A 16415-nucleotide genomic window follows, 5' to 3' on the forward strand; every position below is an offset into this window, starting at 1 on the left:
CTGCATGCATGCACGGCCACAGCCCCAGAGCGGCTGGGTGCATCGGAGAGCAATTGCCCGCCAATACCACGTACCTAGCATCCCTAAGCCTTGATGATCAGAGAAATGGCACTATGTAAAAAAAAAAAGTGATGTTACCTTCTGGAACGCTTAGGCGTTCTTAAAAATTATTCACAGGACCCACACATTTCTCAGGTTCTGTACGCAACAGCATCCAAACCTGTCCCGCACCATGTCAACTATCAAAAACAAGCACCATAAACCGTTCCATAACGTTTACACCACGCCGCATCCAGTCATCTGTCTGCATTCCCAGCAGGCTTTTATCAGTCCAGTCCGTTCTCTCCCCTCCCTCCTTAAAAATAAATTGAAAAGTCAGGAGTTGTGACGAAGAAGCAAGACTGACCTTCAGAGGGGAGATGTGCGACTGCAGGACGTATCCGTGGACATTTTCTATCTGGGACAAATTCTTTTCGGAAATGTGAACAAGTTCGGGCCCTCTGGCTTCGTGGGTTAAACGAGGCAAACTGTGATCGTGTGGACCATCCTCATCTTGGTAGCGATACTTCTAGGAAACACGAAAGGGGGGGGAAGGAACATTCAGGGCTTGACAGTAAAATATTGCATTATTTGTGATGATTTAAAGCACTTCTGGGTTCTTCTCTGAGGCTGCAATGAAACTTAGTGATCGTGGTAAGAACCTGCGGAGAATCATATTTGTACTCTTGCGTTTGCATGGTGGAGCAGCACGGAAAATGAGCTGTTTTAAGTTCTGTTTTTTAGGGGGCATAGAGGTAGAACGTTAAATTGACACTCTGTATTTGAAGATTGTAGTTTTAGCTTATTGATAGAATAAAGGGTATAAACCTATAATAACATAATAGCTTTCATTTGAAACCATTTATTAAGCGCTCTCAGTTCCTCTGTAATATTTTATGTTTTGTTGGAGAATAGCAAACTAATATTTGGTATCAATCGGCAATTAGCACTCGAATCTAATAGGGTGAGGTTAGAGTTGATGATGGAAGTATGCTTGTATTACTATATTGAAGCTTGGACACAGACATATTTTTTATTTTATTCCCCCCCCTTTTTTTTCTTCCCTATTTCGTTTTTCTGCATCCTAATATACAAACATAAAGGTATAAAATATATAAAAATATAAACATAAAAAAGAAAATGAGCTTGCCAGTGGGGTGTAGTGGTTAGAGTATAGGAATAGGATCTGGGAGACCAAATCCCCACTCAACCATGGAGGCTCACTGGGTGAACTGGGCATCCATAATCACTCACTGCAGGAGAAGAAGATTTGGTTTTTATAACTCACTTTTCTCGATTGTAAGGATTCTCGAAGCGGCTTATGTCGCCTTCTCCCCCAACAGGCACATTGTGAGGAAGGTGGGGCTGAGAGAGTTCGGAGAGAACTGTGACTGGCCCAAGGTCACCCAGCAGGCTTCACATGGAGGAGTGGGGAACCCAACCCGGTTCCCCAGATAAGAGTCCGCTGCTCATGTGGAAGAGCAGGGAATCAAACCCGGTTCATCTCCGGCCCTTGTAACAAGTGAGTTCGACACCCCTGCATGAAGCGGTGCGAGGTTTACATCATAGGATCCTACTTGCAATGAGCGACACAGAGCAGTATAGACCACAGTCCCTAACCGTGTTGTCCGAGTAAGGCTGTGAACCATTTTTAAAAGAATTTTCAAAACAACATAAAACAAAACACACAACATACACACATTTTACATATCTATGACAAGACATTAATCAGCTATTTTTTGGGATCTACAGTGTGTTATATCAGTCTGTACCTTCTACTATTCTAGCAAATTATTTGTGAATCTGAAATATAGGATATAAACATGTCTTAAAAGGAGGGGGGAATTTAAGCATATTCTCATACCTTCAGGGAGGGGCTGTGGTTCAGCCTCTGCTTGGTATGCAGAAGGTCCCAGGTTCAATCCCCGGTATCTCCAGTTAAAGGGACTAAGCAGGTAGGTGATGTGAAAGACCTCTGCCTGCGACCCTGGAGAGCCGCTGCCAGTCAGAGAAGACAATACTGACTTTGATGGACCAAGGGTCTGATTCAGTAGAAGGCAGCTTCATATGTTAATAATGTACATGAATTGCAATATTTAATTATTATTGCTATATAATTCCACTTGTGTGTACTGAGCCTTTCAATCAGCCCAGGATGGGAACCATTTGGTACAATGCAACCCTATGACCTGCGCAGAAAATCCCTCTTGAATAGTTCATTTCTGCACAGTTTGAAGAAGGCCAGGAGAGTGGGAGCTTTTTTCACCCCTTTGGGTAGGCCATTCCGCAAGGTGGGGGCCACCACGGAGAAGGCCGTTGGTGATTTTGCCCATTTTCAGGTTGGCGCCCACAGAAGTAGGGTTGCCAGGTCCCTCTTCATTACTGGTGGGAGGTTTTAGGGGAGGGGCCTAAGGAGGGCGGGGTTTGGGGAGGGGAGGAACTTCAATGCCATAGAGTCCAATGGCCAAACAGTCATTTTCTCCAGGGGAACCAATCTCTGTCGGCTGGAGATCAGTTGTAGTAGCAGGAGATCTCCAGCTAGTACCTGGAAGTTGGCAACCCTACGCAGAAGCCCCTGCTGACATCAGAGAAGCAGCGGTGGAGCATAGGGAGATAAGCCGGTTCCGCAGATAAGAAGGGCCAAGGCCGTGGAGGTTTTGGGATGTGACAGCCAATACCTTAAACTGAGCTCGGTAACAAATGAGCAGCCAATGGAGGGTCTGCAGAATAAGAAACGATTCCGTTCATCCATCATGCTTTAGTTGAAAAGGGATACACCTCCACACACGTACTTCCACATTTTCACAATAGAAGGGGTGGCTGATGGATGATAATTATATTACAAGACAGTGCATGCTACTGACAGGGCATCGTACCCTACCTATCTCACAATAGATATTCTAAATCCCCTGTAATTACCTCTAATGGGAGGGGAACCCATTGTGCGGCTGGGAGCAGCTAATGGAAACGTGGCCGTCTTTAAGTTAAACAGCACGCAAAAACTCAGGGCTTTTTAAAGAAAAAGCGAAACGGAAGTAACGACGTTGCAAAGTGGTTGACTCTGCGTTACCAGACCCAGAAGCTAAAACGGGGAGATAAAAACAATTCAGCAATTTCCCAATTAGAAAGAGAGACTTAAAAAAAAAAAAACCCACATCATCGTGATTTTCTTTCAACAGCTTTCAGCGCTAAACCACCAACCTGCATTCCACAAGGATTAAAAAAAAGCCGCTCGATGAGCCACACAAAGAATGTTTCCAGACAAAAATAAACTGCGTGAGAAAATCTGGGAGGGGAGAGGAAGGCCACAAATGCTTCATAACTTGAGGGTAGGGTTGCCAGACCACTGTTTGGGGCAGGGCATGCCCTGCCGCCCAGGTCACATTGCCCACTGCCACTTGGAATAGCAGTGGAAGGGGGGGAAGGGCGGTGGCATATACACCATTACCTCACTTCCAGCAAAAACCACTAAGTGACAGAGGGTAGCTCTAGGCATCACCAGACACTCTACGGCTTTACCATGGAGTTTCCAGAAATTGCTAGAGCTACCCTTCAGGTTTTCTCTGGAAGAAGAAGGAGGAGGAGGAGGAGGAGGAGGAGTTTATACCCTGCTTTGCTCTACCTTTAGGAGTCTCAAAGCGGCTAACAATCGCCTTCCCCTCCCCATAACAGGCACCTTGTGAGGTAGGTGGGGCTGAGAGAGTTCTGAGAGAACTACGACTAGCCATTTCGGGCATTTTAGAGTGTTGTGGATGAGAAGGTGAGAAAATCCCTTCCATCTGCAGAGATTTCTATGGGATCTGAGCCATGCCTAAAGTAGCCCGTGTTAACATTTAAAAAGCTAATATTGGGTTAGAAATTGTGTTGCCAGCTCTGTTGGAAAATACCTGGAGATTTTGGGGGTAGACCATGCGGAGGACAGGGTTTGGGAAGGAGAGGGACCTCAGCAGGGTATAAGGCCACATAGTCCTCTCTCCAATGTGGCCATTTTCTCCAGGGGAACTGATCTTGGTCATCTGGAGATCAATGGTGATAGCGAGAAATCTCCAGGTGCCACCTGGCGGTTAGCAACACTAGTTCAAGTCAAGTCAAGTGAGTTTATTGGTATAGCCATAGGCCGTTACGAAGTATCCGAAAATATTTACGGAATTCTAGGAGAACAGATTAAACATTAGTTACAGGATAAAAAGTAAAACAAGTGAGTTCAACATGTAAGGAACTTTTTCAATATGCAACTACCGCTGCTAGAATTCTATATGCTTCACACTGGAAAACTCCAAAAATCCCGGAATTATCTGAATGGATTCACAAGTTATTAGACTTTGCTTCGCTGTCAAAACTAATGCACCTGATGAAAAATAATTAGCTGGATGATTTTAAGATGAAAGGGCAACCAATATATGATAAATATCTATCTGTGACAAATATTATTGCTAGATGTAGGATATCAATGCAGGTTATTAGCTGGTATTTGGTATCAGGAAATGATAACTTCAGCCCAAGGTTAGATTCAAGGCTACAAATTCATATTGTGGTATTAGCATGTGGTTGATTAATTATTATCTACTAAGTAGTTTTAAATATCATGTTATGTATAGCACTCCATAAGGGAATGCCAATATATTATAGGGCACTATTAAGACATAGTTTTAGAATTTTAAGGGTGAGATTGAAGATGATGTATAAACATATTACTTTATTAACGCTTGGACAGAGACAGGTGTTTGTCTTCTTCCATTTTAACTCTTTTTTGTTTCGGTATCCAATTATATAAAATAAAAAATTATAATTAAAAAAACATTAGTTACAGGATAAAAAGTAAAACAATAGTTATCACACCATCACAAATCTATTGTCATACAATAAAGGGGGAAAATCCATTAAAACTAAAAGTGCTCTCACTTGCTATACCTAAACAATTTCCTTCTTTGCGGCCTCAAGGGCTCTTCTCTTCATAGCAGCCAGGGCAAACTGAGACATTCTATAAGTCACGTGTGAATCGGAGTCTGATAGTAGAAAAATCAATTTTTCGGTTTCAGAACAGAAGTTTACGCCTTTCAATATCCCATCCAGATATTTTGCTCTGGGCTCTGTATACAACAGGCATAATAAGACATAATGAAGTATGTCCTCCGGAGACGTAGGATTGCCAGGTCCATCTTTGCCACCGGTGGGGGATTTTGGGGGTGGAGCCTGAGGAGGGTGGGGTTTGGGGAGGGGAGGGACTTCAATGCCATAGAGTCCAATTGCCAAAGCAGCCATTTTCTCCAGGTGAACTGATCTCTATTGGCTGGAGGTTAGTTGTAATAGCAGGAGATCTCCAGCCAGTATCAGGAGGTTGGCAACCCTACGGAGACCCGATTCCACAGATGCATATATGTTGATCCTTTGGCGGGCAACACTATTTAGAAGTGTGAACAGAGTCAATGGAATCACTATCTCCATCGTTCTGGCTGCAGGCCCCCCAAAAGTTGCTTGAGGGTCAGAGGACCTGTGGGGAAAGCAGGGGATGCAGCACAAGGGCTGCAACCAGGGGAGAAATAAGCCAAACGTTTTGCACAGTTCCACAAACTGTGTTCATAACACAGCAACAGTTTGCTCCTGCAGGTGCAAAGGAAGAAGGAGGAGAGATCTGCTCTGTGGATTCCTTCAGTTTACAGTTTGCACAATTTTACCCAGTACCAATGACCTATGGAAATGGAAACTCCATGTTGAGAAGCAGTGTATCTCAGAAAAGCAGATGCTGGAAATGAACGGGAAAGGGGGAGGCTGTTCCGTTTGCGGCCCCATTCTGCAATTACTGGGAGGCATCTCTTGGGTGGGGGGGGAGCTAGATGAGAGACCCTTGGCCTGATTCAGCAGGGCTCTCTTTAATACTGAACAAATTTGCCCGTGAGGTTCGCGTTTTTCTTTCTTCACATCTTGCTGCAGTTACAGCTACGCAACACAAGATGGCAGAAAAGCCATCACATTTACGGTACCTAAAGCTGGACCAGTCTAAGAATAAAAGGAGGAAGGCAGGAATTAACAGCAGTTGTGTGTGCTATAAACCTAAAGTACTTAAAAAAAAAATCCCACTAACTCGCTAGATGTGCACAGGTTGAGTATCCCTTATATGGATATCTGCTATGAAGACTGCTTACAAAGAAACCTCAGACTCATGAGAGGGAGGCCATATTGGCCATCTTCTGGGAACTGGGTGTGTGTGGGGGAGTTAGTTGTGAATTTCCTGCATTCTGCAGGGGGTTGGACTAGATGACCCTGGTGGTCCCTCCCAACTCTATGATTCTATGATTCTACGCAACAGACGACTTATACACTCACGCAAGAAAACACACGGCTATACAAAAAATAAATAGGAGTCGGGGGGCTCTTTAAAGACTCAAATTCAATCCATTAATGGAGTCTTTGAAGCTCCATTGATTACATAACATCATGCATTCATTTCTTTTTTTAAAAAAATATAGAAAGAGGGGGAGGAGAAAAGTCAGGAAAAGATAATAAAGAATTACATGTCTTTTCTCCTTTCTTCCTTGGCACCCAGAATATGTTACGATAAACTCACTAATACATTAAACACTATCCACTAAAAGTAATATTTGATGTTTTCAGCATTTCTTGTCCTGTCTCCTTCCTTCCTTCTTTCCTTCCTTCCTTCCTTCCTTCCTTCCTTCCTTCCTTCCTTCCTTCCTTCCTTCCTTCCTTCCTTTCTTGATGCACAAACTTAGTTATAACCCCAACTAGATTGTAATAGACATAACAACACAATGAAACATGCCTATCTATGTAAAATTGCAAGTAAATATTTGCGATATAATTTAATATATGTCTTACGATCTATAATGCTGTACATTACTAATAGCTCTAGTATCATTTTAAAATAAACATAATGAAATCAATAATATTGACAAAACAGCTTCCATCTCTCTTGGAATAAATCATGCATTAATTCCTGGCCTATAAAAACCGACTCTTCTTCTTCATTTTCCCCCAACACACACACACATAGCTGGATGGCTCAGGCTAGCCCGATCTCGTCAAATCTCAGAAGCTAAGCAGGGCTGGCCCTGGTTATTATTTCGATGGGAGACCGCCAAGGAATACCAGGGTTGCTATACAAAGGAAGGCAATGGCAAACCACCTCTGAGGGTCTCTTGCCTTGAAAAACCTACGGAGTCACCATAAGTTGGCTGCGACTTGACGGCACGTTCCACCACCACCCAGCATACCCCAGCCCTATTTCACACTGTCTGTAAACATCCAAGTGTATGAGCTTTTAATGCACTGCTTGATATTCAACCATACCTTTTTTTGTTGCAAAAGAAGAAGAAGAAGACTTGGTTTTTATATGCCGACTTTCTCTACCTTTTAAGGAGAATCACACCGGCTTACAATCTCCTTCCCTTCTTTCCCCACAACAGACACCTTGTGAGGTAGGTAGGGCTGAGAGAGTTCAGAGAGAACAGTGACTAGCCCAAGGTCACCCAGCAAGCTTCATGTGGAGGAGTGGGGAATCAAACCTGATTCTCCAGATTAGAGTCCGCCACTCATGTGGCGGAGTGGGCAAACCAATCCAGTTCTCCAGATCACAGCCCGTCGCTCTCAACTACTACACCACGCTGGCTCATAGGAGACTCAGCTCATCTTCATGGAACATCTATACTGTGCACCCCAAAGGTTGGGTGTGTGTGTAAGGTATTATGCCTGTATGAGGTTTGCAGCCACCCACCTGTGGCTCAGTGGTAGAACATCTGCTTGGCATGCAGAAGGTCACAGGTTCAATCCCCGGCATCTCCAGTTAAAGGGACCAGGCAAGTAGGTGATGTGAAAGACCTTGGCCTGAGACCATGGAGAGCCGCTGCTGGTCTGAGTAGACAATACTGACTTTGATGGACCAAGCATCTGATTCAGTATAAGGCAGCTTCAGGTGTTCATGTGAAGCAAAGCATTGCATAAATAAATATACTCCTGTGTATGACAGCACCTGAGCGCACAAGTGGGAATGCGCATAGTGTGCCAGTGGGATGCAGCATGCAGCTTAGTCTGAGAGGAACCTGTACAATTCCCCACTCTGTCACCAAGCTAACTGTGTGACACTGGGTCAGCTGTCAGCTCTCCGACCCACTGAAGAATGTTGATGCTCGGATTAAAGGGGGCGAAGAAAATGAATAGTAAAACAAAGAGAAAGAGGAGAAAGAGGGCAATTTCATGTCAGCACACACACACACACACACACACACTGAGCACTCGTTGGATTCGGTGAGGGGGAGGGAATTGTTAGGAGGAAATAAACGCCACAGCTGGATTCCTGAGAAGAACCTTTCAACTTTGAAAGGACATTTTAACACGGCCGCTGCTGGAAGACTTAAAAGTTTGCTAAAATTCTCCTCTTCACGACATCCATTACATGCTAATTGCTGAATTTCCACATTTATTGAAAAGCAGCACATCGCAAACACTGGCTCCGCTCGCATTATTACAAACATAAATTATCGTTTCTAATCTATCCAGGGCTGGTCTGATGAATTCAAGTCATTATCTCCTTAAGGTACCCAATTCTCTGACTCCTGATCCAATCTCTTTCGCTGCTGGAAAAAATTATCACGCGTTCCAGATAAAAGCCTCCCCTCTATTTATCAACGGCTGGAATGAAAAGAGAGGGGAGACAAAGAGAAATAATTACGACCAATTTTACCCTGGCGCAGAACCGTCGACGAGGACGCAGAGATGGCACGGTGTTGAGCATTCTTTGACTCTAAACCCTCAGTGGGATCAGTGAGTGGGACAAAACAAGAAAAGCAGCCCAAATGAGCTAGAATGTGAACGTTGGAGAGAGATTAACCCTAATCCTGTGTTCCATAGCCAACTGGGAAGTTTGCCACTTAAAATATCATGGTAACAGGGATCACAGTGACCCATGTTGTGTCATCCGCAACAACCCAAAGAGATGACTTCCAAGCAGCGTGAAGGGTGGGATAATAAGGAATTAGCAGAACTAAAACCTGTCGAAGAACAGCGCAAACTCCTTCAAAACTCCTCAGCATGGTGTCGTGGTTAAAAGCCAGCACAGTGTAGTGGTTAAAAGCAGTGTTTTGGAGTGGGGGAGTCTGATCTGGAGAACCGGGTTGGATTCCCCACTCCTCCCCATGGGCGGCGGGTGCTAATCTGGTGAACTGGATTTGTTTCCCCGCTCCTCCACATGAAGCCAGCTGGGTGACCTTGGGCTAGTGACAGCTCTCTCAGCTCCACCTACCTCACAGGGTGTATGTTGCGGGGAGGGGAAGGGAAGGTGATTGTAAGCCGGTTTGATTCTTCCTTAAGTGGTAGAGAAAGTCAGCATATAAAAACCAACTCTTCTTCTTTAATGAAGTGAAGAGCCCCTGTGGTGTAGTGGTTCAGAGCAGCAGACTCTAATCCGGAGAACGGGGTTTGATTCCCCACTCCTCCACATGAGCAGCAGACTCTAATCTGGAGAACCGGGTTGGTTTCCCCACTCCTCCTCATGAAGCCTGCTGGGTGATCTTGGGCTAGTCACACTTCTCTCAGAACTCTCTCAGCTCCACCTACCTCACAAAGTGTTTATTGCAGGGAGAGGAAGGCAATTGTAAGCTGGTTTGATTCTCCTTAAAAGGTAGAGAAAGTCAGCATATAAAAACCAAGTGTTCTTCGTCTTCTTCTTTTGCAACAACAAGAGTATGGTTGAATATCAAGCCGTGCATTAAAAGCTCAGAAAGGAGAAATCCAAGCGTCATTTTGAAACCCCGTTTTATGTGACAAATGTCTGCTCAGAAAGATCTCCGGGTGGGAGACAAATATTAGAAAGCATTTGAATCCCCGCCCCTTGAAATGCTGCTTTGTAATTGGCTGTAGTGCTTACTGTGAGAATAAAGTCATCCCCCCCCCCAGCTCCCCTGTCCCACTTTGGCTTATGCATGGAGATGAGGATGATTTGACCCGGGCTGATCTTAGGGGAGATCAAAGAATCGGGTTTTAACAGCATCGGGAAAACCCGGACATGGCGAAGGCTGGACATGAGGTCATCTCTGAGGGATGGAAAACTCATGCATAACTCCAAGGAACAACCGAATCAGTCCAGGGGTGAATGTGAGTCAAAGTACCCACGCATAAAGGACCAAAGAGTGTTCGTGCCATACATTATCATTTTACAGTATAAAAGGAACACACGTCGGCGAAAGAGTTTTAAAATAAGCTGCCCTCATCTTAGCAGAAACAGAAGCCAGCAATTAAAAAAGAAAGAAATTGTGGTAACCACATGCTCTTTTCTTCAAGAATGATAGAGGCCCAAACTGGCATTAGTGAGAGCAAAGATGTAATCATAGCCGTAACCATACAATTTCCATGTGAACCAATGCATTAGTCAACAAGAACGTGGCTGGCCTGCTATTCAGTTTTAAAGGGCCCTTAAATAGTGAGATGGAGAGAAAGAAATGTACTTTATAATGGCCCAGGCTAGCCTGATCTCATCAGATCTCAGAAGCTAAGCAGGGTCGGCCCTGGTTGTCCTTGGATGGGAGACGTCCAAGGAATACCATGGTTGTTAAGCAGAGGAAGGCAATGGCAAACCACCTCTGTAGGGCTGTTGGTTCGATTCCATCCAAACTGGAAACCGGCTGAATGCCGAACCGCAAAAAAGGCGGGAAAACGCGGTGCCGAACTCGGCAAGTTCGGGGAACCACGGAACAAATTCGGCAAGTTCGGCGTCCCCCGAACCTGCCTTTTCCCGCCTTTAAAGAGCACTCTGAAGGCAAGCAAACTTGCCTTCCAGAGAGACAAACTAACTAACCCAGCAAGCGGTGGCCAATAGGTGGCCGAACTGGGTTTTCTTCTGCCAATCAGAGAAGGGATTCTCACATTTGAACCTCTTCTCTGAATTGACTAGAAGAGATAAAACCCCTGGCTGCTACTACTCACTTTCCATTTGCTGCTGCTGCTGTGCTACTGAACCTTACCTGAGGTGACCTGCTGCCTGCTGCTCCTGGCTGCAATTGTACTAGAAATAATATTGAACACTGTCTCCCTCCCACCCTGACCTGACTGCCTGCTCCTGCCTGCTGAAAGAGAAGACATCCAAAGTTTGACCCATTTTCAGGCTTTTTCTAAAACGTTTCCCCTGTGTGTGTGTGTGTTGGGGTGAGCAGATTCGGTGTGTATGGGGGAGGCCAAGGGGGGGGGAGTTTACCTGTTCTGCTGGAGGTGGCCTTGCAATTTGATTGTGTTTGTGTTCCCTTTGTTTGGGACTGAGAGGTTTTACATTGGTTTTTATGGAGAAGGGGGCTTGCCCCCTTCCAGACCCCATAACTCCGGACCCCCTGACCCAATCCTCACCAAACTCAGGGGTTCTTGCAAGGAGGGTCCCCCCAAGCTACCCTGAAATTTTGTGACCCCCACCTCAAAAAATGCCCCCCCCAGAGCCGTGGAAAGCCTCGAAAGGGCTTTAAATGGCCGAATTTGTCCGGGCATGCCGAATTTCCTGCCGAATTTGGCATGGCCGAACAGGGGGGTTCAGAATTCGGCCGAATCCAACCCAAATCAGGGTGGATTCAGCCGAATCCGAACCGAGCCAATTTTTTTTTTAACAGCCCTACACCTCTGAACAGCTGAAGTATGGGGAGGAGCCATGGCTCAGTAGTAGAGCATGTGCTTGGCATGCAGAAGGTCCCAGGTTCAATTCCCGGCATCTCTAGTTAAAGGGTCTAGGCAAGCAGGTGATGTGAAAGACCTCCACCTGAGACCCTGGAGAGCCGCTGCCAGCCTGAGTAGACAATACTGACTTTGATGGACCAAGGGTCAGATTCAGTATGAGACAGCTTCATGTGTTTTTCATGTGTTCATCTCTTGCCTTGAAAACACTATGGGGTTGCCATAAGTCAGCTGCAACTTGACGACAGTTTAAACATGCACACATAAAGCAAAACAGCATTCTTGATAATAAATAGTCTCACTTGAACTCCCGGGGTGTGCTATATAAATATAACTTTTAATTATTATGCTCCCCCCAAAAAACCAAAAAACCAACAACAACACATGGTTATGTATGGCTGTTATAAGAGTTCAATTAATAATGAGAGAAAGGAGCAGAAGAGATATTGCTACTTCCAAAATGAAGACTTTCAATTGATTCTGCGGGGGGGGGGGAATCTGGACACATATTGGATTTAGGGTACATTTCCATCCCAAACCAAATTTCACATGTATCTAAGGATAAACATATCCCACGAAGTTGTTGTTGTTTGTGAATGCTATGAAGGCCTTAAAAACAGTTGCCTGGATCAAAGCTGGAGAAAATCTTCTCACTTTCCACTGTCTTCATACCATGCATACTTTTATAGACCTCTGTCCCCTTAACCGCTTTCTTTTCAAGCTAAACAGCCCTAAGCGTTTTAACCACTCCTCATCGGGCAGTTGCTCTAGTCCCCTGATTGTTTCAGTTGCACTTTTCTGCACCAAAAAGTAAACTGTAACTGGTAAGCAGTTGTACTTTGGAGGCATTGTTTACTGCTTTACAAATCCTAAAAGGTTCTACAGCCATTTTTTCTCTGAATTTTCCAACAACAAAAAAGTACAACTGAAGTCGCTAATTCATTCCAGCAGCATTTTCAAGGCTAGGATCGCAACCCAACCAAGAGGTTTAAAAATTACATTTCATAATGCCCACTGACTCTCAACTTGCACAACCCCAGATGTTCAAATTCCTGTTCGATACACAACTTCCATAGCATTTCAAGCAATGTTGCCTTTAGCAGGACAGCTGGCCCACGAAGAAAAAACAAGCAGTGTGGATAATCATATCTGACCACGACAGCTAAAGATCTGAAATCTACTGAATTCAGAACAAAACCAAGAGAAGCCAAGTGTCCTAAGACGCTCTCATTCTAAAGTAAAAAATTCTCATTCACGATCTTTAGTTGGAATCATTTGCAATGTTTTTTAAAAAATATATATACCATATATATCCATTTCAACAAGCAATATAAACTTTGGTCTGATCCTGGACAGAATAGGTATGCATCACAACTAGTATCCATTTTAACTAGTATTCATGAATACCCCTCTCCTCCATGAACATGTCCACTCCCCTCTTCAAGCCTTCAAAGTTGGCAGCTATCACCATATCCTGGGGCAGGGAGTTCTACAGTTTAACTATGCGTTGTGTGAAGAAATACTTCCTTTTATCTGTTTTGAATCTCTCATCTTCCAGCTTCAGCATTCGACCCCACATTCTAGTATTGTGAGAGAGGGATAAAAGCTTCTCCCTGTCCACTCTCTCCATACCATGCATAATTTTAAGGTGGTTAAGGGGAGATATGACAGAGTTCTATAAAATGATGCATGGTATGGAGAGAGTAGACAGGGAGAGGTTTCTCCCTCTCTCATAATACCAGAACGCGGGGTCATCTGCTGAAGCTGGAGGGGGAGAGATTCAAAACTGATAAGAGGAAGCATTTCTTCACACAATGCATAGTTAAATTGTGGAACTCCCTGCCCCAGGATGGGGTGATGGCTGCCAACTTGGAAGGCTTTAAGCAGGGCCTTCCTTTTTTTAAAAAAATATTTTTATTGGTTTCTAATATTGAATAGGAATACACGAAAGGAAAAGAGGGTAGGGGAAAACATTAACAAGAAAGTACATATTTTACCCCCTTAACAAGGTTCAAATTGTCATCATTTGTTAACATAATATATTTAATCGTCAACTTCACTTTTATAACTTTTATTACTAGTACTAGTATTTAACACTATTTATTACTAGTACTTTTATTACAACTTTTATTACTCTGAAGATGCCTGCCACAGCTGCTGGCGAAACGTCAGGAAAGAAAATTCCAAGACCACGGTTACACAGCCCGGATAACCTACAAGAACCAATTCACTTTTATAACGTTTGTAAGATTTTATTATTGCTTTTTGGTTTTAATATATTCATAGAAGATGTGCCATTTGTCTTTATTTGATCTTTGAGTGTCTGTTTGTAGTAGTTCTGTTAAGTGTGCCGTTGTTATAAATTCATATGCTTTATCAATCCAGAGTTTATCAATCCAGAAGCAGGGCCTTCCTTGTGTTCTTATTCTAGTATAAGTGGGATTAAGAGATGAAGGGGCAAATACATTTCCTCCTGATGAGAAAGACAGCTCCATTCCAGGAAAAGTTTCTCAGAAGTATGTGGCTATTTAAACTACTCAGGTACTCATTAAAAGGCAGTCAGGTATCTTTGAGAAACTGAACAGGCTACATTTGCATGTGAATATTAACCTAGAATGCAACAAATGAACCAGAGATCCACAGTCTCTTCCTTTTTCCAGCAGGGGACAAAAGGCACCGGCTTTCTCCCACCACCACTTCAGAGAGGACTTTATAATTCATCTCTCGGCTGCCTTTTTTTGTGTGTGTGCATGAATTCAGAGGCTCGATGAAGGCACGTTAATGACTCTCTGGTTTATATAATTGCTCCACATAGGTAATCAACATGCATTATGCCGCTGAGATAATTATGAGGGTGCTGGCTGCTGTCTCATGCCATCCCAAGACAGTCAGCCATGCGCTTCCACAGCACTGTCATCATTCCCACAAAAGGAGCGACAAAGAAGTTATTCAAGAGGAAGTCAATCCAGCTGCAGATGTATGAATCAGAGAGTGCCCATTTCAACTTCATGCCAAGTCCTCCTTTGCTAGAGCTACAACCCCTTGATTTGAAAACTTGGGGGGGGGGGATGAGCCCTTCTGTGGCCAATAGAAGAAAATAATGTGCACCATATCAATGATGTGGCTGTTGTTTTTAGCTAACTATGATCCCTAACCAAGATGCTGGCTGGTGTATTTCAAGACTGATGTGAAATCCAACCTTCCGAGTTTATTGTTTGCCTTGTGATGGCCCTAGTGACTAGGGCCTAGTCCAATGAATCCACATCAGCACCATGGACAGAGCATATGGAAACAGAATGCCATCAGCCATGCGTTTCCACAGCGCTGTCATCATTCCCACAAAAGGAGTGACGAAGATGTTATTCAAGAGGAAGTCAATCCAGCTGCAGATGTATGAATCAGAGAGCGCCCATTTCAACTTCATGCCAAGTCCCCCGTTGCTAGAGCTAAAACCCCTTGGTTTGAAAAAATTTTTGGGGGGTGGGGACTAGCCCTTCTGTGACCAACAGAAGAAAATAATGTACACCATATCAATGATGTGGCTATTGTTTTTAGTTACTTATGATCTGTAACCAAAACGCTGACAGTTGTATTTCAAATCTGATCTCAAATCCAACCTTCTGAGTTTATTATTATTTTTTGCTTTGAAATGGCCCTAGTCCCTATGACTATGCATATCTGAAAGTGTAAAATAAGATATGTGTACTTGAAGTATAGTATGTGTAGAGGACAGATGAAGATAGTTGAACAAGAAATAAATGGGGAAAGTAGGCAGTAAAACGTGGAGAAATAACTTAAAGTAGAGTCAAAGTAGGGATGACAAGTAGAACCAACTGCAGAAATACTAGATACTGTTTATAGGTTTATAATTTTATAATTTAGAGTTTTGGTTAATGAGAAGATTGGTATAGTTAAAGAGCAAGATGCTTATATGATATAACTTAGAGTGGTTCATCATCAAGATAAATCCACTGTATGATTTAAACGAGTGTTCTCTGATTATTTTCTGGTTCACTTATAATTATTTACAGATTTCTTTGGAAGAAGGTTTAGACTGTATGTATGTGTATGTGTTTGTATTGTTCAAATTTTTAATAAATATTTTTTTAAAAAGAAAAGAAACGGCCCTAGTCCAATGAATCCACATCAGCACCATGGACAGAGCATATGGAAACAAAAGCCATCCCAAGACCGTCATGTGAATTTGCATGTGAATATTATTTATATTTAAATATTATAATTTGCATGTGAATATGTCATCATTCCCATAAAAGGGGCTACAAAGAAGTTATGCCAGAGAAAGTCAATCCAGCTGTAGATGTATGAAGTAGAGAGCACCAATTTCAACTGAACGCTAGAGCTTTGTGAGAGCTAAATCCCCCTTGGTTTTTATTATTATTTATTATTATTGTGGCCCTTAGACCAGACAGAAAATGAACACATGAAGCTGCCCCATATGGGATCAGACCCTTGGTCCATCCAAGTCAGTATTGTCTGCTCAGACAGGCAGCGGATCTCCAGGGTCCCATCACCTACTTGCCTAGTCCCTTTAACTCAAGATGCCAGGGATTGAACCTGGGACCTTCTGCATGCCAAGCAGATGCTCTACCCCTGAGCTACGGCCCTTCCCAAAAAATGTTTGCAGGTACATTGCCCTACCCAAACCGGCAGTATAAAACAATACATTTTGGTTAAAACCCTATACAAAATATGAC

At 43.5% G+C, this 16415-nt stretch overlaps 1 protein-coding gene across 4 annotated transcripts in view; it reads right to left on the bottom strand.

Annotated features, from left to right (window-relative positions):
* DLG2 (discs large MAGUK scaffold protein 2) overlaps positions 1-16415 on the bottom strand; it is a 970480-nt gene that overhangs the window by 498238 nt on the left and 455827 nt on the right. For all 4 annotated transcript variants that reach the window (XM_056858113.1, XM_056858109.1, XM_056858107.1 and 1 more), the window contains one exon: positions 407-568. In XM_056858113.1, coding sequence (XP_056714091.1) covers positions 407-568 — 162 coding nt within the window. The remainder of the gene's footprint in view (positions 1-406; positions 569-16415) is intronic.

Source organism: Euleptes europaea, chromosome 12 (genome assembly GCF_029931775.1).
Source record: "Euleptes europaea isolate rEulEur1 chromosome 12, rEulEur1.hap1, whole genome shotgun sequence".
Lineage (NCBI taxonomy): Eukaryota > Metazoa > Chordata > Lepidosauria > Squamata > Sphaerodactylidae > Euleptes > Euleptes europaea.